General features: G+C 40.4%; 2 protein-coding genes across 2 annotated transcripts in view; one reads left to right on the top strand and one right to left on the bottom strand.

Moving 5' to 3' along the window:
* Positions 1-1,070: 1,070 nt before the first annotated feature.
* vir (VIR_N domain-containing protein) lies at positions 1,071-16,536 on the top strand. The gene is made up of 9 exons (XM_068762159.1): positions 1,071-1,262; positions 5,544-5,835; positions 5,933-10,710; positions 11,413-11,664; positions 12,623-12,755; positions 13,847-13,979; positions 14,504-14,575; positions 15,680-15,753; positions 16,437-16,536. The coding sequence occupies exons 1-9, from the start codon at positions 1,164-1,166 to the stop codon at positions 16,499-16,501; spliced, it is 5,898 nt and encodes a 1,965-aa protein (XP_068618260.1). The 5' UTR covers positions 1,071-1,163; the 3' UTR covers positions 16,502-16,536.
* Positions 16,537-17,347: 811 nt separating this feature from the next.
* LOC137919376 (E3 ubiquitin-protein ligase ZNRF1) overlaps positions 17,348-21,805 on the bottom strand; it is a 153,571-nt gene continuing 149,113 nt past the window's right edge. The window contains exons 2-4 of the mRNA XM_068762435.1: positions 19,715-19,810; positions 19,385-19,490; positions 17,348-17,789 (exon numbers count right to left, since the gene is read on the bottom strand). Of these exons, the coding sequence (XP_068618536.1) occupies positions 17,732-17,789; positions 19,385-19,490; positions 19,715-19,810 (260 nt within the window). The 3' untranslated portion in view covers positions 17,348-17,731. The remainder of the gene's footprint in view (positions 17,790-19,384; positions 19,491-19,714; positions 19,811-21,805) is intronic.

Raw genomic sequence — 21,805 nt, 5'->3', positions numbered from 1 at the left:
ATAGAACAATAAATGAATGCTTATGGAAAAACTTGAGTATAGCAAATTCACAATGGTATTGTAAGATCATTACAAATATAAATGGTCATAATTAAAATTGAGTCGGTCACTGTCATTACTTATCGGTGAACTTTCAAAGAAAGAAGAAATAACTCATCACGAATTCATCACTGAAGCGGCCTTTGTTACGAGACCTTTTGTTCGCGTGGTTGCTCAATGTATAACAAATGGCTCATGTACAGTATTCGCCGGATAGAGTAAATACAGCGAAAATGAATGACGAGTTAAAGATGCAAGTAACATTTTTAATTTTCTTTATAATAACTTTGACATGATCCGAAAATACGTCATAATCTGATTCACTGTCTGTTTCCGAGTTTCCTAAATAAATGATAAAAATTTACAATTGTATTTCAATCACCAATTAATATAAATCAGCCCAAACCACACTAAGTAGTTGATTAAACAGTAACATTTGATATAAGAGAAAGAGTTTGCGTTCGTACAATACAAAGGATAGCTGTAACCTTACATCTTGCTGCCTTGTAAAGACATCCTTAGTTCGTTATTAGTACTGAAATTGTTAAATTATACATTATTTAGAAACAACTCTGTCGCGAATACAAGCGAATTCTTGTAACTTTGAGCACGCTTACGAATCATGAAAATACTTACAGGCTATACAGCTGTCCACTCCAACGTTATTTACATTTTTGACCACCTTTATTAATCACCATAATTACACTTTCTCTTTTTGTAAAAAGATTAGTTTTATAGAGAGTTTGGAATGAAAATAAATTTTGACAATAAGCTAAGACAAACGATTATATTTTTTTTTTGGGCGTGAGGAACAAATTATAATTTTTTAATTTATAAATTAATCTTAAAAAAATTGTAGTTTCTGAGAGAGAATAACGACATATAAATTTCATGAACTTTTACATGATACTTTTTTCTAAATCTGTTAATATTAGATGTTTTATTTTCATATTTTTTCCGCTATTAATTTTAGGTAGACAATTACTTTTAATGATGGCAACAATAAAAGTTCATTGTCATTTCGGGCTTAAGTAGTTCGGATTTAGTTTTGTAAACATAATTTATGCTGTTTCAGCTATATCAGCTTGCGTATATAAATTTATACTTTAGTTCACGGGTTGTATATGTCATGCGACACATTTTTGCTGAATAAGTACAAAATGTCGTCCGGGGATCAACCGGACTTGCTGTTCTTCGATACTTTTTCACACGACACGAGCGAGGTAAGACAGATTACTAAATTTTTATTTACAAGCAGTTTATTGATGATAAGATCCTTTAAAATTTGAAAATGTCTATTTTAACATTGAAAAAATAAATTAGAAAATAATAGAGTTATGTTCAAGGTACATTGTGGACCGAAAATATTGCGGACGTAGACTCTTGTAACTATTCCAGTTGTTTAAAATATAAACATAAAGAGTATTTCAACCATTTTATGTTACCGATTCAACGATGATAGTTTACATTGGACTATCCAAATGAATCTCTTCCATATTACTGTCAGTAAGGATGCGTTGGTTGATCAACGACGTTATTAAGCTAGCGGGCAGTACAAGACCAGTCATCGAGGTGATCTTTTGGCGGCGCCTATGCCTTGCTGTGGGTGTTTATAAGCTGATATGATGATAATGTTAGTAAAAGTAATAGGTCAATGAATTTGTAAATTTAATATTGGACTAGAATAAAAGATTGTAGGTATTTTTCTGTTATAAAATTAGGGACTTAGCCAGAGCTGTTAATTAACTATGTTGTTAGTTATGTTATTGTTATAATTCAATAATATTTTGTTATATTTAAACACTTTCCTTTAACATTTGGAATATTATTAACCTTTAACTGTGGACGCGCGGTCTCACAGACCGCTTGCAGTTTGTAATTTTTGTGTTTACCCCTTTCCCTTTGCTCCCCGCGTTTAATGCTCTCAGTAGCTTTAGTTTTAGCGCCGAAACGTATGTTGAGATGAGAAGTTGTGTCGGCGGCCCCAGATTAGCTGAGTTATTTTACTTTATACTTTGACCGCAGTCTGTCGGACCGCACGTCCACGTTTCCTGTGTAAACAATATAAACGGTGACTTTTTTTAATTTAATTGTTTTATGTTATTTTCCTTCAAAATGTCAATGAATATTGAACGAGAAGATGGCCTATGCTCATTTTATATCGCATTCTTGACTTGTGTGGTTTAAATGCTTATGTACTACACAATGAGCACCAGAGCAAAAAAATAGAAAGTGGAGTATTCCTAAAAAAAAAATAGCACGATCTTTAGTTGTTCCGCATATGTAAAGAGGAGCAATAAAACCAAATATTTCAAACGAATTGAAAATGACAGTGAGGCTAGTTTTATTAGGGGCAGATATGCTCCTAGATGAACCCCCAAGCCAGGAGAGATATTCATTAAAGCGAAAAACATGTCGTCTTTGTCCGCCAAAACTAAAGAGAAAGTCCAATTACACTTGTGTAAGTTGTAGGCAGATCATATGTTTACAGTGGTCCAAACCCAAGGGTGCAAGGACTGCCAATAATTTTAAGCAATTGGACCAATGTCAAAAATTTTGTATTTTAATTTGAGAAGACTTTAATTCGTTTTTATATTAGGTTAAACTGCAGATTTATAGTTTTCATTGTTATTTTTTCTAAGAAGTTGAATTCATTTGAGTTTTTCGTCCTAAAATTGATCTCTAGTAAATGTATGCCAAAATGTGCCTTTTTTGTTAGTATGCTTTATTTTATTTACAAATAAAGAAAGATTGATTAAAGGCCTCGAAATTATATAATTACAATATACCTAAAATACAATAAGTACAATAGTGTACAAATAAAATTAATATTTACGTAAGTTTGGATTTCAGAACATAGCGGTCTGAGAGACCGCGCGTCCATGGTAGTGTGACAAAAAAATGACGTCCATAGTTAAAGGTTAAGGAAGATGCAGACCAATTTCTGAGGCAGATGATGGTTTGATGTGGTCTCAAACTATTGTGAGAGCACCAAGAGGGTTTCAAGGGTAGCGTGGGTCATACACGCATACTCCGGGATGGGTTATCTAAAATAGCACAGCGCTAGGGAAAATCAGGTGGCAATCCCTAACCGGGAGATACTGCCGTCCCCTGTATAGCACAGAGGGCAATCACCGGGGGCGTTTTAGTTGGTAGGAATCCCACATATCCCGTCCTCCCCCCATGGCAGGCAGGGCATTTTGTCTATCCAGATGTCCCTCCCCCCCGAAACCAAAGAAAAAGATGCAGATCAGTCGGTAAAGGTCCTATTGACATGCAGTCATATCCAACAAAGGAAATTTATGGCTGAGATGATGATTCCTTTAACTGTTTTTCATTACAGTAACTTAGCACAATGATTTAGGTTGTTTGATTCACAATTGTTGACATTTTTTTATCTACTCATTAACAGGTTCATTGTAACAGGCAAGTCGCACAGCACAAGGTTTGACTTGACTTTGACGTTTTTTTTGCTTTTCACTACATATATTTCAACAAAAGTATGTCTCTAAGTAATTTTAATAGTTAACTAGTCAAATATGTTTGATTCCAAATGTTATATATCTATTATCATCAACATCCTTACAGCCATTGGCTACTAAGCCATCTTCTAATGTCATCTGAAGACTAATAAGGACACCTGTTCATTTTGTGGGTGGAAGTCTAAAGCTGTGCTTGTGAATCCGTGGTCTCTCGTACAGAACCTTAAAGCCACAGCAGCCATCTGTTCCGCACACTACCCATTTCTACTTCAACTCTAATCTGCTGGGGTATATCTGTTACTATTGGGTATCTATGTGTACCCCATTTGATTAATGTAATTTGATCTCAAATAGATCCCTGGCATTGCTTTCTCTTTATAGCTTGTTTAGAGATTGATATATTTACATATATCTGAAATATTTGTATGGAACTGTTGTGTTTGACCAAAAACATTAACCCTTTGCGAACTAAAAGCTCATCACCGTTTCATCTCGGCATAATCCACACAAATTACACTAGTGGCTTACCCGCTTGTTAGCATTTACTGTGGGAATGTGTATGACCTTGTTTATTTTAATACTGAGACAGTGAAACTTGAGATGGCAGAATACAAAATGCTGCAGAGTTTAACTGGAAATTGGACCACAAAGAGTTATGTTATTAAACAAGCATTGAAATTTCAAGTTACATAATTTAATTCTATATTTTAATAAAATGCATTACTTGCATTGGTGGTGAATTATGAAGATACAATTTTAAAAATAATTCAGCATTATTCATAATACCAAAACTAGCAAATATAAATATACCCAGAATAGATAGTAGCCCTACAGCAGATAGTATTTCATATTTTAAAGTTATGTATAATGCACTTACATCAACATAAACCTCTCGATATTAAAGAGACTTATGAAGTTGTTTGGTAAATATACATATAAATAAAAGTTTTAAATCATTGAATATATTGCTTATTTGTCACCAAAACATTTTAAAGCTTTCACACCCATTTACAATCATCCTATGTAAAATGGTCACTCTGAAATATGTTACAGTAATTTCTTTTGTCTGTTGGTATGCATCAGGCCAATAACTTCTGTAAAAAGTCAGAAGGGACTCTTAAGAAAACTACTTTTATTATTTCTGAAACCATTTATTTTTGGATAGGGTGTGAAATATAACAAGTATTTGTTTAATAATGGTAAAAAGCTGTAATTTGTAGCATTTCATAAATTATGCATGCAGGTGCGGAGTCCATTGGATTGTAGATAGAGGAGCTGAACCTAGGGCTCAAGGCTTTCATTCCAGATAGTAGATTTATAGAGGCCTTCTACCCTTAGGATTCACCTTCTCCAACTAGACTCGCCTCCCTACCTAACTAAATTAGAAATGATCCTACCAATACTGCTAAAGAAGCACACTCTGGATATAAGGAAAAAAAATATTTTTTAATACTATTATCATTAAAATTGATTCTTACTTCTCACATTTTCCTCACTGCTGAGGGTTGTTTAGGAAAGAACTTAGATAGTTGAAGGCAGAGCTGATCATCACTGAACCCTTTTTTGGGCACCTTCCTTTATCTCCTTCCTATGGTATGTTACCAAGGTTGATACCGAGTGAACATTGTTAGTTGGTGTTGCTACAGTTGTGATCCTATGGACATGGGTTCAGTTTCGTCTTTAATATACTAGACCACCTGTTCCCTTCTCTGTAATAATAGAGTACAGGATGAAGTTGACAAGCAGATTTGACTATAACTACTCTGATTTGCCCTTGAGTTTTTGGAATTTGATTGACATAAGTCTTTCAGGCTATAACCAAAAAACTTCAATACTCAAAGCAGGCTGATTAATTATTGTTATTGAGTGAGCCAATATCTGGTGCAGCTGGTCATGTTTAAAAGATAAACACCTCATGTACTGTATTGTTGTATTTATTCATATAAGTAACATAGCATGTGTGATTATTACGAAATCCATCTGAAAATGCCATCGATTTAAAACACAATTTTTGTATTACAGGAGCTGAATTTGGATTTAGTACAATTTCCAAAATCAGTGTTCGTAAGGGAGATCCGGATAATACCCTTGGGGGCGAGGGTACAGGGTGACTTCCCGGGCGGCGTGCGCCTCGGCGCGACAAACCCCACAAAGTTCCACATCGATTTCTTTGTCAATGATTTGAGTAAACCTGGTGCTTCCACCTTCGAAGCTCTTGGTAGTTTAGATTATTGTCAAAATGGACAAATCCATATGGAGTGCGGTTCATCCATTGACCAGCCACAAATACCAACTGATGGCCTTGTCCTCAGAGGTGAGAGATCTATGAACGTGTATTAAAGAAATCGCATTATTTTGCTTTGGACTTGTGTTTCATAACGGAGAATAAATATGTAACTGTTTGCTTTTAGGCTGGTACACAACGATCACGTTGGCGGTATATGGAAACTTAACTCAAGTTCTACCCGACACACCGATGGGGACTAACACGCCCTCTGGTGTGCAGCGACAGGCCATCGCTCGCGAGGTCGCCACAGTTGCCCCGACCGTACCACAAGCGGTGGATTGGACTCAGGAGGGATCCAATCCTATCCCCTCCTACACTGGTAATGTAGCCACAGCGAATCCCGACACCTATGGCCCCACTGCTTACCCTGAAAACTATGACAATCAGATGTATAGAAATGAATACTACGAAAGTGAACCTCCTAAGGATCCAAGGACTTACCACCATTTGGAAGATAATGACTGGGAGAAGAATCGCAGGGATTTGAGTTGTGAAAGAGAAGGAGATAGGATGCGACACAGCCCTCGTACGTTAGAACACGAAAGAGACAGGGACAGAAGGGACGGTAGAAGTCGCAGACGGTCCTTAGACAGGGGAAGAAGTCGTGATTCTTCCCGACATAGAGATAGAAGTCGTGATCTGGACAGATTAGAGCGCTTGCATTCCAGGTCGAGGAGTCGGGACAGGGATTACATAGTTAAAGGAGAATACAGGCAGTTAAGCCGGTCCAGGTCGCACAGCCTCGACAGGGACAGGCTGAGAGGACTGTCGAACGACCGCGACTGGGACAGGGCGTCCTACAAGAAAGAGGACTATCGTCGGCACCGCGACATCTCGTACGACAGATCGCGCGGGGGCTCCTACGAGCCGCGCTCGCCCTACGACAAGCGAGCGCCCTCCTACGAACGCAGGCTCGCCTACGACAAGTCCGGGGCGGCCTACGAGAAGCGAAGCTCCTCTTATGAACGACGCGCGCCCTCTTACGAGAAGCAACAGTTTGATAGAAAGAGACATTCGCCTTATAGTCGTATACGGGGGTCTAGCTACGGCAGTAGGTCCCCTAGCCGGGATGACTCGAGAAAGAGACCCAGAACTCCTCCTGGAGAAGGAGGTAGGCGCCCGCTGACGCCTAGAGAGGGCGATGCTACTAGTCCAATCAATTCGATCAGGTCCGAAGAAGGTATTGATTACGATAGGAGCAATAAACAAATTCCACGTATAGACTTCTATCACCAAAGCTACCGGCACAAGAGTTCTATAAGAAGTCCTTCGCAAGAGGTGGAAAACACTTACACAGAGCCGCAGCACTCAAGCCTGGTGACCGTGCAAATCGTAGACAGTGCAGCTCCGTCCAAGGCAGTAGATTCACCTAATCGTAGCCAAGAAGAGGATAGATCAATGGACGCGGAACAATTCGAGCCCATCCTCTCCGATGAAGACATATGTGATGATCTTGAAGGACCGCCGTACATGGAAGTCGAGTATGACGTCAACGAGTACTGCGGCGTAGACGACATCATCAAGTACTACAACCCGTTCAAAACCGAGTGGAACAAATACGAGTACGCGAACAAAGTACACCTGCTGTCATCTGGCAAAGTGGAGGGAGCGAAAGACGTTTTGAATGCCAGCTTTCAAGAGCTGTGCGATTCCAGCGCCGATCTTTTTAAAGTCTGTGAAATCACCAGGTCGGCTAATAAACGCGAACCGAAATTTCAGACGAATACGTTTACGGACATCGACAATACGTCCAGAGAAGATTGGGTACACCAGTGCGAGCAGCTGTTTGTGTCGCTGACGAACATTTGCAAGAATTCTGATATCATTTTGCGAATTTTCTGCACCAGGGACAAGACGAATTCGCACGACGAGTTCTCGGACATATATAACTTGCTAATAATATTTATCAAGATAGGCTTAAACTTTGACTTGGCTTTGACTCAACAGCAGCCCACGTACAAGATACGGCACATGAAGTGCGGCATACGCCTCGCAGAAGTGCTGTTGGCCCATTGCCACAACGGCCAAGTGATGGATGCATTGCTGGAAAACGACGTCAACGTCCCCATGCTGCTGATGGAAATGTATGCCAAAGAATACATGGCACTGAGTATCCGACTCATGATTTTAAAATCTCTAAATGCATGCCTGTCTTCCAGGAAATCAATAGAAACTTTTATGAAAGAAACGATGTTCCCCAAACTAGATAAAAACGAAAGCGAGGGCGCCAGGGGACCTATGAACGGGTACCAAGCCCTGATCGCATTGATGCAGACCGACCCTCTCGCGCGAATCAAGTTCTCATTGAGCTCGTTGATAAAGAAACTTAATATGTATGAGGTGCTCGGTAAACTGCGGGACCTGGTGTTCAATTTCAATAAGAGCGTAGCTGAGAGTGACTTGAACGAGCCGGAACCCGAGCTCTCCGAAGCTGACATAGAGTTCATAATAAACACACTGGAGGAGGTCCTGCACATGTACCGCACGCAATGCTTCCACGTCTCGCAGCCGAAACGTTTCCTGCCTGTGTCCGCTCAATTCGAGATCAACAAGGAATGCTCGAATGAGATTCTTTTGGAATTTTTCAATATTCATCAAACTCTCGAAGTGTGTTTATATTTGCTCACGTGTCCGAGCACGTGCAATAACTTGGTGATCACCAGCCCCATACATGACCTGATAAGTGAGTTGGTTCACTCGCAAAACGGTCTCAATTATCTGTACAAGAATATGGAAATGAGTGAGATACTGTTCAAAACACTGACGCATCCTTACGGTCAGCAAAACTCCGAAGACAATATATTCCCTCACGATTTAAGTTCCTTTGATGACCTGCAGATCCTCGGACTAGAGCTGGCTTATAGATTGAAGGCGCTGTATTATTTGAAGTCTATATGTGATCTGCAAGCGGGCGACGACGACGAGAACGAACTGATAGACCGATTGCAGTCGCTGTACTGCCTTAGCTTCGGTAACATCGGAAAGACAGCGGTGCCTGATGTTATCGTTATGGGCGACAACGCCGAATGCCTTATGGAGGTTTTTGAAAACGACTTGAAGAATAAAATCAAAGTCGAATCGCCGACGAGGCAAAAGTCGCCAGCCAAAGGCTACGCTATAGAACTCATCGTTTCGGCGGTCAGGTTCTCCGCAAACGTACCGTTCCTAAAGAGATACGGACAGAGATTGATGAACGTGTCCAAAGAGCATGAGAAGTTTGAGCCCAGCGTGTCGAGTGTTTTGCAGGAAGTCATCCCGTACCTGAAACCGGCGGAGAAAATGAATCTATTTACCGGAGACGACATGGCGGAGTGTGTTGAAGTTCTGAAAGCGAGCTCAGAGCACTCGCCCGACTTGCCCGGCGAGCTGACCACTTGCCTGAGGATTTTGCGTCACTTTTGCATTTCGGATTACGAGAAGAGCGTCTCGATCGTTTCGGAATCGGTGACGGAGGAGTACGTGGAGCTCAAGTACAAGTACAACGTCCTGCAACTGTTCTCGCTGGACGGCGTCGCGCACTTGGTGAGCATCCTCGACCGTCTGGCCACGCACTTCGAGCAGCCCAGTATGCACACGTCGTTCTTCGTTTCGGTGAAAGGCTTACAACTGGCCCAAATTCTGCTGCCATGTCTGCGACTGTTGGACGAAATGTTGGCGCGGGTGGTACGGTGCCGTGGACCACGCTTCCGAGACTTGACAGCCGCGCCCATCTTGTTGAAGACTTACGGATTGGCCAAGGCTTACCCGGCCGGCTCCATCGGATTTAGAACTGCGTCGAAGGCAGCCGAGGCTGCTGTGAAAGCACTACTTGCTTACGCCCAACCCATAGCCGACGACGCTAACGACGGAGACTCGATACGGCGCGGGCCGTGGACATCGCTATGTTCCGAAGTCATACAGTACACTATGACCGCACCGTACACTTTTGTCCCAGGCCTGCTGGTGTTCTCGGAGCTGCTCCCCCTACCGCTGCCGATGCAGACCAAAACCACGCCCACGGAACGCGAGTTGGAGGACGCGTCGAATGAGCGGCGGTTGTGGTCGGCGCACCTGCACGCACTCACGACTGATCTGACCGACATGATACAAATTATATGCATGTCAACATACCGACCGGTTGTGCACATGCTGAGGCGGGTCTGCGTTCAAATTGCCGATCTGGCGCCCAACACTGCTGCCACGGTCGCTCGCGCCGCGGTTGGCGCCGTCATCAGAGAGTTGAAACCAGGGGAGCCCTCGACACCCAGTTCCGCGAGAATCCTTGGCTTCCTCGCGTGCCTGGTGTCCCACGCGCCGGTAAAGTGCGCGGTGCTGCACACGATGAACAGTGGCGGGCCCAAAGCGGCCGACGTGCAGACGGCACTATGCTCTGTGCTTGCCTTGGCGAACCCCTCCAGCGAACAGGCCACTGCACAGGAGTTCGCCGCGCATGCGCTAGCCGCCTTCTGCGACGCGGAAGTCACCCTCACTCCGACCACTGCGGCTGTCGACGTTCTTTTAGCCAATTCCCTGCCAAACAAGGATGCATTGAACGCCTTTCTCGATGCCACGGCAGCTTGTCTAGAGTCGACGACCAAAACTTGCGGCGTAGCGTCCTCGATCTTGCGCGCTTACTTCGTGATGACGGAGCACGAGTACGGCTTCCAGCAGTTCAGGAGGTTTGTGACTAGAAAGCGGGAGGCCCTCGGAAAGTACTTCAGATGGGCCATGGAAGTCCAGGGAGAAGACAGGGCAGAGTGTTTACACCTGTACATTGATTTGATAAGGATTTTGAGAGTAGAAGAAGGCGAAGGTCCTGTTGGCAGGAAAAGCCTGCTGGCGGTGAGCGAGGTGGCGGACATGGTGGGGTACACGGAGTCTGACCAGAACCATCCAGCTTTCACTTTGGAACAATTGCTAAGGGTCTGTATACATTCTATTATCACATAAGTTATCCTAAATTTAAAATTTTCAGAGACCAACCATCACTTCATACTCGTGCGTATAATTTAGAAATTAGTATACCAGGAGGACTTTGAACTGTAGTGCTTCAAAAATCGCTGTACCGCACCTTAGGTCTGTGCAAGCGAGACAAGGGAAGTATCGGTTTCTCTGCTCCATCGCGGTGGTTCTTACCTCTTCATTCATTTCCCACCACTCTACAGACGATTGTAAGCTGCTCTTCAAGGTCCAGGAAGATAGAAACACAATATTTGTCATACAAAATTATTTATTTTTTATATCACGTATTTCACGCATACAGAGTGATTTTAAAGAGAACAAAACGTCGGTAAAGTAGTACCATGTCTATGAGACTTATTCACTAGCGCCATCTAGAAGTATTTTAGGGAAAATATGATGAAACAGTATATGTATACATGTATTTACTACCCTGCAACTACTATTAAATTTACTTCAAATATTTTTTGTTTCTGAACTTAAAACAAAAAAAAAGTTTTCAAGAACTTCTAATAATAATATATTTATTGCACATAATACAATTACGTGTATGCGTGGTGTGTTTGTGCAAGCGGAACTATTCAGCATGGCACTTCGGCTGCAGCGCCTGGTCTCTTGTGGCGTTGAGTGCTGCAATCTCTCATAAATGTTAAAAATCGATTCCAGGATCGAAATTCCGATGAAGACGCCATCGCAAACGCGAGTTTCCTCGCCGCACAGCTCCAGAAGTTGAAGGTTGAGGAGCCAGGTCCAGAGGTAGCCGAAGCCGTGCTCCCGGCGCCGGACAGCCTGGTGGTGCAGTTCGCGGCGCGCGCCGTGCACTGCCTCGGAGACGCGGCTGACGAGCGCCTGACCACCAGCTACTGGCTGAACGTGCCCTCGGCCGCACCAGATGACGACGTCAATGAAAACGAACTAGTACTTGCACACACGACTTATACATTTTTATTTTATTCCTTAAGGAAACTTAAAGTTAGTTACATGGGCTACATTCACAAGAAGGGCTATAATATATTGCCTCTTTATGTAAAATTTAGATGCTAAATTCTTCTTCAGCACCATATTTCCAAAGCATCAATTCTGACATTTCATCGTCATCATCAGTATAGTTCATGGACCCATCCGCTCCGTGAACTCATGCCAGACGAAGCTGTAAAAGCCTTGGGGCTAACAGCGCAAACATCATCGGAACAGTACAGTACCATTATCATGTCGCCGCGGTGACTGGTCTTGCACTGCCCACAACCAGCTACTCTTCGGGACCTTTACTATGTTGGCCTTCCACTTCATGGAGGAGTCAAGACGTCGGTTGTTAGAGCGAAGTGCTTCTCTCATTGTCACTTCATATGAGCAATTATTCGGACAGCGTAGGTGATTTTCTAATGATTGTAAAAATTAAAACAAGTCTAGATTGGCCCCTCTCGCGCGTCGCTTGTCAAAGCCTTCAAAAAGATCTAAGAGCTTGATGGCCTCCCTATCCCATGAAATAATAGTATATATCGACCAAAGTCGAAGCTCTCTCGGAAGCCCACTAGACTCGCTATCTTAAAAAAGGTTTAAGAATCTGTACGCGGTATTTGAAAATGAAATGTAGGAGGTAGTAGAATTCAATAAAAAAAACTCTTCAATACTATAATAATTTTTTTAATAATACAGTGCAAGAATCTCGTAGAATTTTATTATTTATACGTGTGAAGACCTATGAAAGCTTTTTTATTTTTTCAAGAAAAAATATAAGCGGATGTATATTATTATACATTGTTATATGTAGCATTATATGTTTTGTATGATTTTTTTTTTCAAAACATTTACATGTATTAATTATGGAGCTATAAGTGCATGTTCTGATGGTTGTGTAACTTGGTGTGGTGTCCAGGTGTCTTGTGACGTGGTGGAGCTGGCCGCGCTGCACCTGGGCGGTGCGGAGGCTTTGGCGGCGGGCGTGCGTCGGCTGGCGGGCGTGCTGGACGCGCGCGCCGACGCCCTGCCCGCGGACAACAGGCCGGCCGGTGAGCGCCCCATATTACTTGTTTCCAATCTTAAGCTAGCTCTATTATTACAGGTCAGGATAAAACTTAAAATTAAAATTAAAATGCCTTTTGTCCTTAAAAGATGTATTTATTTACAGCACCGAAATAACAAATACCCACGATATATATACTGATTACAGACGTCCCTCGTATAAAACGGTACTTGTAAAACACGGTTTCGATATTACACGGTACAAGAATTGAGATTAATATAACACGGTTTCGATATTACACGGTAAAACACGGTTTTGAAATACATAACACGATTTTGAAAAATATGAATAATATGTAATTATAATTATTAGTCTTTGAATATATTTTTGTTGTATTTTTTAATTTTTGTATTTCATCATAAAATTGAATTTCATTTATTTTTCTTAATAAAAACTTGAAGGTAACTTCCTTTTTCATTTATGTAGTATTTGGAACGAAATTTCAGCTATCATAAAATTTTACACCTTAAGATTTGGTTTCGATATAACACGGTACACATTGCCTTTATCTATATTATTTCAAGGTTTCGTATAACACGGTTTCGATATAACACAAGACAAGGTCTCGATACTACACGTTATACCTTGTTTCGAATAACACGGTTTCGATATAGCACGGTACGAATTAACCGTGTTATACGAGGGACGCCTGTATTACATTACTACACTCACACTAACTAGATTGTAACCGCGTACACCCTCATTATTCACGCCAAGAAATCTACTTTATGACATACGCAATGGTAACTTGCCGACTATCGCTACGTTGTCCCACAAAAGAACTTCTGGCCTTCCTCGAACCCATCTTAAAATACTGTAGGCAGGTAATTTCTAAACGGTTCGACACTGGATGTTCACTAGATGGGGAAATGAGATGAAGAAACACCTGAAGAAGCAGCCACTGATGTAATCCGATATTTATTTTATCTCTCAGCCTGCCAGCATAAGCGAAGAACGCAAAATAGAGCCCGCGTAACCACACCTGCAATTTCTGGATGTGGCGCCGTCAGCCCCGACTGCCTCGTTTGTGAAATTCGTTCTTTGTGACGTAAATCATCGCTTGTTCTCTGGTTTCAGTTGCGCTGAGCCGAGTGCGTGCGGAGGGCGGAGCGGACGCCTTCCGCTCCCGTCCGCCCAACACCTCTCGCCCGCCCTCGCTGCATGTAGACGACTTCACCGCCCTGCACCAGCCCTATGCACTTACCCTCAGGTATTGTTGGTTTTTTAATAAAAAAGTAAAATTCATTTATTCAACATTGGAACTGTTAAGAAAACTGCTTTTTCATTTTCGACTCTACTCTGCTTCGCAAGGTGTTACAGTTGTGAAGTAGAAGCAGGATGAAACGCCACGACAATACATCTTTAAGAAAAGTTTAATAATACTGATTTTTTCACACATTTTTTTTTTGACAAATGTAGCCCAAATAACAAGAAAATAATCAAGCTACATCATTACTAAGGATTCTTGGCTTTTCCATATTGGTTTATTGAATAGTAAGCCCTTTTCGTAACTGGATTTTTGTTTGCAAAGTGCCTGAAAGAGATAGGAGGGGGACAGTGCGAAGGGCCTTGTTGAGACCATGCCAAGCACCTGAAATGTCACTAGAGGGAAGAAGATATGATCGTCTAACCGTTTCTTCTCGTTCCAGTGGCACGGAAGCCTCTTCTTCTATTTCTTTGCTATTGTATTAAAATCCAAGTCATTTAACATGTTCTTTGTACTCTGTGTCGCAGGGGCGGTCGGCGCGCGACGGGGGCAGACCGCGGTCGCTTCGCCAGCGCAGCACCGCCGCACTACCGCCACCTGTGAGAACCTAACACTTGTACCATATATATATACATATATATATATATATATATATATATATATACATATATACAGTCATTTATACTACTACAGCATACTGCAATGTCTCACATTGTCCTTAATTTACTGCACCGCATCATACTGCAATGTATTGTACTGCACTGTACGTTACTGCAATGTCTTGTATTGTGTTGTATTTTACTGCACTATACCATACTGTGTTGTATTTTACTGCACTATACCAAACTGCAATGTATAAATTATAGCAATGTTTGTACGATACTTTGTACAAAACTGTATGTTTTTGATGGAATTAGATGTTACTGTGATGTATTATTCTATGAAATCTTATGTAATTGCTATGTATTGTATGGTCATGTATACTGTACTGTTTTATACAGTGCCCTACAATGCACTACACTTAAACATCTCGAAGGTTCTTGAAATAAGATTGGGATGTGTTTTTAAAAAATATGTTGTTATTAATATTTTCTAATCCTGCCAGTGCACCAATTTAATCCTGATTTGGAATAGAATGACTGATTATGGATATGTCTAGGGGTAGGAACAAGCTTTATGGTTTTGACTTTGCAAACACAGAAGGAAAATGTTTTAAAGTTCTTCATTATTTACCAGATTCAACATTGAACAAATTTTAATTTATCAATACACAAATTTACTTATGATTTTTACAAACTTTTTTTGTCTTGTAATTCTAAATTTCACCGATATAAGTGTACTTAGTACTTAATAGTTTCGCTGAAATATCAAATCAGAAATAAGATTTGTAAAAAAAACCCAGGTCATAGGCCGAAATGCTTTAGTGTGGCAACCACAAGCCGGTGAAGGAGGCATACGTAGCCCTCCCGGTAGAAGAGATCCCACCAATGACATACTTGGGTTCGCGGTATGGCGATCTTTAGGGGATGACAATGACTTGCAGTGGTCGTTTATCATACCTTACGACAGGACGGCGTGGTGGGGTCCAACAGAATATGCGCCCTGATGGATACCCACCACTCTCGTCTCCATTTTGCCGCGTACCCAAGGCGCGGTACAGCGGTATCGGTAATACTATAACTCTGTCGCTTGTGTCCGAGGAGGCGTGGTCGCGGCGCCTGGGAGCTGGGAGCGCAACACTTCGGCCACTTCGCGCCCGCCTCGCAGTACATGATGGGTTAGTGATGACATCTTTCATTTTAGAAACACTGGCATGTTGCTTATCTTGTTAACTATACGTTTGTGAAAGTGACAATAATATAAAAACCTGTATAATTCTATTGTGCAATCAGCCCATAGAAGCCTACTACAAGGTATAAACCTCCTCCAAAGATATCCATGGAGAGATATGCCATAGTCACCATGTTTGTCAGGCAATCGCAGTGTAAGGCTGCTGCCTGTTCTCTGAGAACTTGTTTGTGAGCAGCAACAGTCATATATAATTAATGCGCAGTGTGAAAGTATGAGATTGTCTTCAGAGAATCGAACCTGCGACCTATGATTGCATGTGTCAGACCTCTACCAGTGAGCTACCGCTGCTCATTTTGAACTCTTGTAGCTTTATATTTATGTTATTATTTCTATTCAAAAAATTGTTTTGTAATATAATTACTTAGCTGTCTTATTTTTTTTTCTTAACCTGAAATTATTTAATATATAGGACCGTATCATTAGTATGTTATTAAGGAAACACAATTTGATACTAAGTTTTATCTAATTAGTCTCTCTTAGCTTCACTGGATGTACAAAACTCATATTTATAGATAAATAAAATTTGTTTGCTTTTGTAGGCCAAAGCAAAAATGTTTTATTGTTATACATGAGTATATACATTATGTGTGTGTGTGCTTTGTGTTGCAGCAGGCATGGGATGGGGCGGCGCGCGCATGCAGCGAGGTCCCCGACACCGGGCCTTCATGCGATGAAACAATGTAAAGAAATAATAACTGACAGACATATTGACTGCAATAAACCTTTGCCTAGCGCATCCCTGTGTTTCATTGTTACATCCTTCCCGAACCACGCTGGTACAAAGTGGCATGCCTTGCAGAATTTCACAAAACTTCTTTATTAATAACAAGTGACATGGCCCGTCTCACGTCACTCGTGCAACTGGGCAGTTTTGGTCAAAAGGTTTTTGAGTGGCAACCATGAGGTGATAAACGCAGCCTTTTTCTAGGTATACCGACGTGTTTCAGGTTGAGGAAAGTAGCTGGATGCGGGCGGGATAGAAAGAGCTTATGTGTCTAATAAATAATTTATATTAACTACTTTAGAACATTTATAGCTATTACTCGTGTACGTCGAGAGAAAAATTCTAGAAAAACTAGTCTGTAATAAGATCCTTCAACTTAGACTACCAGGGTTCTGAACACGCCACAGTCTGAGAAAAGTTCATAACAAATATATATAAATAAGATTATATATAGAATCTATTCAAAATCTGACGAAACATTTTCAAGCAAAGGTTCTTTCTTGTTTGATTATTCATTTACTAAGAAAATATTTTGATACCTTACGTACCAATTTGTGGTGAACAACTTATGTTGTATACTTTTTTTAGTCAATTTAAATTTCATTATTTATTTTTTTAATTAATTAGTGCTAATTTTATTATCTACATAAGGAATGTGGTGTTAGAATTTTTTATTCTTTGGTTGAATATTGTCATGAGACTAAATGTTTTATGGAATTCTATAGCCCCGGAAAGTTTTCGCTGCAGCTGTGTTGTTGAAGCGGGGGTGTAAAAGGGTAGAAAGAAAACGACGGTAGAAAATTTAGAAACAAATCAACTTTATTTTATCAAGATGAAAAAGATCAAATGACATCATGTATTATTGTAAGCTTACGGGAACATCACAGAGCACTAACGCAACTCGCTTAACATACACTGCCAACGGAACCGCACTAGACGTAGATATATAATATACAATACATATACATACAATACATATACTATACAACGTAATATAAAAACGTGAATCCAAACTAAAATCTCCAAATCATCAAAAACAACCGCCGCGGGCACTGCACCGGTTGCAGCCGCCTCACCCTCCATTGTCCTTTAGTTAACGTTTCTTTAATTAATTAATTAATGGTAAAAGATCTCACTATGATATATTTACAAGGCGTGCGGGCGGCGCCGCGCGCGACCACTAGTCGCCGGGGTGCTCCGGGCACGAGCGGTTCACTTCGAACCACTGGTCGATGCATCTGGTGAACAAACACAGCGTCAAAACTATATCGGTGATGAAATGCAAAATTAAAACATTATAAAAAGATCAATCAGTGAATAAACCACTACTGCATTAATATTGACATATAACAACGGGTTCTTGCACTAAGCAAATGTCATTTGAAAAATCAAAGAATCAAGATTTATCTAGACAGTTGATTATACAGTTCATTTGCTATAAGAATTCAGTGCCTCTTTATAGCTCGTGCGATAGGAATGACTGGTTGGCCCAGTTCTGTATTAACAAAAATTAGAGTGAAACATACATTGTTTTTGACTTTTTAAACAAAATATGTATATTACGAGCCACATTGTAAAGTATAGATGGTTTATTTGAACTACCATAGAGCATATGGGCTGTCGATACACGCTTCGATTAAATTGTGCTTCGATTAAACTCTCTGTCTGTAAAAGACTATTGAAAACACGTTTTAACTTTATGTCATTCAGTTATTAATACAGCAGATAAGTTTCTAAAAATAAACTTATATTATAAATTTAGTTTAGTGTGAAATACATTAAATTTTAAAGTTGAATAAAATGTTTTTAAAACGAACTCAGTAGAATCTCTGAATTTAAGTACATTAAAATAGTAACGCGGACGACAGCTATTTTGTAACGCTATTTACAATTCGCCATCGCCTAGAGAGCTATTTCAGCCCGTAGAAGTACATAAGGCCGCGCAAGAAGGCTTTTGCCTAGATTCTGCAGAGCATTCGACCCACATCGCTCGAATCTGAAGAGCTATCGGCGCCTTTGTTGCACCTGAACACTCCACACGGCTGCACTGTACTAGCGATCGAATACTGGTAACCTCTAAATAAGTTTCAAACACTGCCTTCTCCGAATTACTTAGGTTTAAACTACATGATTTTTAAAATAACTCTTTTGTATATTATAATAATAAAGTAAATGGTATATTATTGTACATTACTCTACTTTTGCAAAGTTAACAAACACAAAGTGTGATAAAACAATAAATGAGCAGGTAGAAAGATTGAATATGATAAGTATAGATATTAAAACAATGCTGGGGAGGATGAGAAAGTAATGGAGATATGGTACGTCATCACAATAAAAGAGAGATGGTAAGGCACAATAAGGTAGTAATGAAGAGATAGTGGTGTAAAACGAGAAAGTGAAAGAGTAGACTAGGACACGACAGTAAAAGGAGATCGTGTGGTAGAATAAGACAGCAATGAGGAGACGGTAGAATGAATAACGCCTGTTGAAGAAGATGGTGGGGTGAAACACTAGAATTAAAGAAGATAGTGGTATGGAACAAGACTAACGAAAAGAAAGTAGAGAAAACAGTAATAAAAGTAATAAAAAAGACGGTAGAGTGGAACACGACAGTAAAAAGCGGTGGAAATGGAATACTACAATAAAAGGAGATGATGGATAACAGAGTTAGAGTAGAAAAGGACAGTGAGGATGATATGGTAAGGTGAAATACGAAAGCAAAGGAAAAGCAGAGTAAAACAAGACAGCAGAATTTAAGGAATCAGCCTATAAAGAAGATGGTAAGAAAAGTTGTGGAGATGTCAGAGGCAGAAGGCAGCGCAGCGCTTACCCCTTGTGGTAGATGCAGAGGCAGGGCAGGCGCGCGATGGTGTCGCCGGCCGACAGCTCCTCCAGACAGATCACGCACTCGCCCTTGGCGTCGCTCAGCACGTCCTCTGCAAAGCACACGGTACACCCTGGTCAGCATCGGCGACTCATATGATATAAGATTTGGTGTTATTTCATAAAATGCATCCATTTTATTTATTTTAATGAACCATCCTTGTTGGTGGAATTCAATAAAAATCTGTTCATATCTATCCTCTGAATAGTGAATATGAAAAGTGATATGATGAGATATGATGGTAAGTCGGTCAATAAAAAAGAAAGTTGTACTAACCATTGTAGGAAAGGCGTGGCCTGGTGAGACACATGACCAGATGGCATTCGATGTCGTCCGGCAACACGAATTTACTGCACACCGGGCATTTGATACCTGCAACCGATATATAGACGGTTAAGCTTCTAGATTTTAGGCTTATACAGCATACATATAATGATTGCTTTGCTGACAAGGCATTGAGTGCACCATTTCGAATAAATAAGAGAAGCCTTCTTCAAATGAAGCTAGAATCGAGTTGACCTCTATAATTCTTTCCACAGTGTAAAACACGAAGCTGAATGGACAGAGGATACCAATCCCCGATCATACTAGATAGATGCTGGAGTTTCTTCCACCACTTCTTCTACCAGCGCTAACGGTTTCCGAAATGGTAGTAGTATTATTAGTCAAGTAATAGCCACATATCAGGTAGAGTTTCACGCAATCAGGTCCTCTTGTCAGAATTTGTTTATGGGAGTCCTGGAACGCGATCACTCCATGGAACGTGAACCGAAGCGATCCAAAAGCTCGGCCTACCAAACCGGTGAAATAATAATATGTAGCGATCCAAGCCAAGACTTCTTCAGGAGCTGAATAACTTCGCTGCTATAAAAGATTTCTTAGGCTGGGCTCACTTTACGCCTTGCCACCTGGATCTTTTTGAAGCTGCAAATGCGAATTGGGAAGCACTGAAAATTCGGTAAAAAAGGCCCACACATACGATCTGATCTAAGAGCCCGCTCTATACTAAATCTCTCAAAAACCTTCCTACATAGACTTAGAAAATGGAAATTTTTCGTATGGGGTACCGATTTAATGTGATATCTGGTTCGTATACCTGATATATTATGGTCAAAACCTCACACTACTCAGCTAGTTATGATTTAAAAATAACACATTATGGATCTTTACCTATTGTGCCTTCAATCTTAACTTGTTATTTCGATAATACAAGTACATTGAAATTCAAAAGATTATTCTAAAATTTTACGAGGTTTTGCCTCTTTACGTTTGAACACAATGTTGTCTACACATTTGTTAAGACATCACTCGTGACACTTGTCGGCCAACATGAACGAAGTCCAGCTGGCCTTACCTGTCATATTTGACTGCAAATTGGTGTGACCGTTCAAACTGTAACATTGGACATTTTAACATATCCTAGAAGCTACCATGAATAGATATCCCATCATCTGATTACTATAGTATAGCTATATTTAATTATTTATTGGGAAACCAACACAAACATATGGCCATTTGTAGATTTTCACATATGTGTTACATTATAATTATAGATATTTTTTTATCCTTTATAGACGAAGCATTTGTCCTCTGTCTCTCCTGTTCTTAAGCGATGACGAGGAGATAGAAATCGAATTACTCTTGTCTTGAAGGCTCCTGAGTTATAGTTGTATGGAAACATTGACGCCAGAAGGTTGTTCCACTCCTTGGCTATTCGCATTATAAAGTATCAGCGAAACGCGTAGTGCGGGTGGAAGGAATTTAAACGGAATGAAGCAATTATTTAGCAAAGGATATGTGGCAATTATATATCCAACGCACACTTTTCAAGGTTCAGTCTTGATTGATTTAGTATGTACATATATCTATTTCTATGATGTCGTTATAAAGAGAGCTCGACTCTCTGTATTGTCGCTTAAAAATCCATTACATTGCAATAGGATTATGAAAAAACTTACCCCTGACCCCGTGACCCGTGCTATCAACTAACTGACCCGTGCTAACGATCAATCGTTTACCTAATAAAACCACTGAATCTAAATCAATTAACCTAATGAAGAAATTCATCCAATAGACACAAAACCATCTCGCACCGATAGCCCGCGTGGCAAATAAAACGGAACAATAAAAAAAAATGGTTTATATAAATTTCGCGACGAAAAATACAATTCCTTTGTACTATACAATAGACTTTACCTTTTATCGGAACTTTATATTATTGGGAAATGTTTTTACATCAAATAAAATAGTACATTATATTTACTCAAACGTATGATTTGAGAAATGTGTAATTTTAAATTGTACGTTGAGTAGACTGACTTCTTGTCGGGAGGTAAAGAAGTTCTCAATCTTCTCCGACTTTCCTCG

Source organism: Battus philenor, unplaced genomic scaffold, assembly GCF_028537555.1.
Source record: "Battus philenor isolate CCGP_79_NKW_IND1 unplaced genomic scaffold, ilBatPhil1.0.hap1 SCAF_16, whole genome shotgun sequence".
NCBI lineage: Eukaryota > Metazoa > Arthropoda > Insecta > Lepidoptera > Papilionidae > Battus > Battus philenor.
This window is presented reverse-complemented; position numbering and strand designations above follow the sequence as displayed.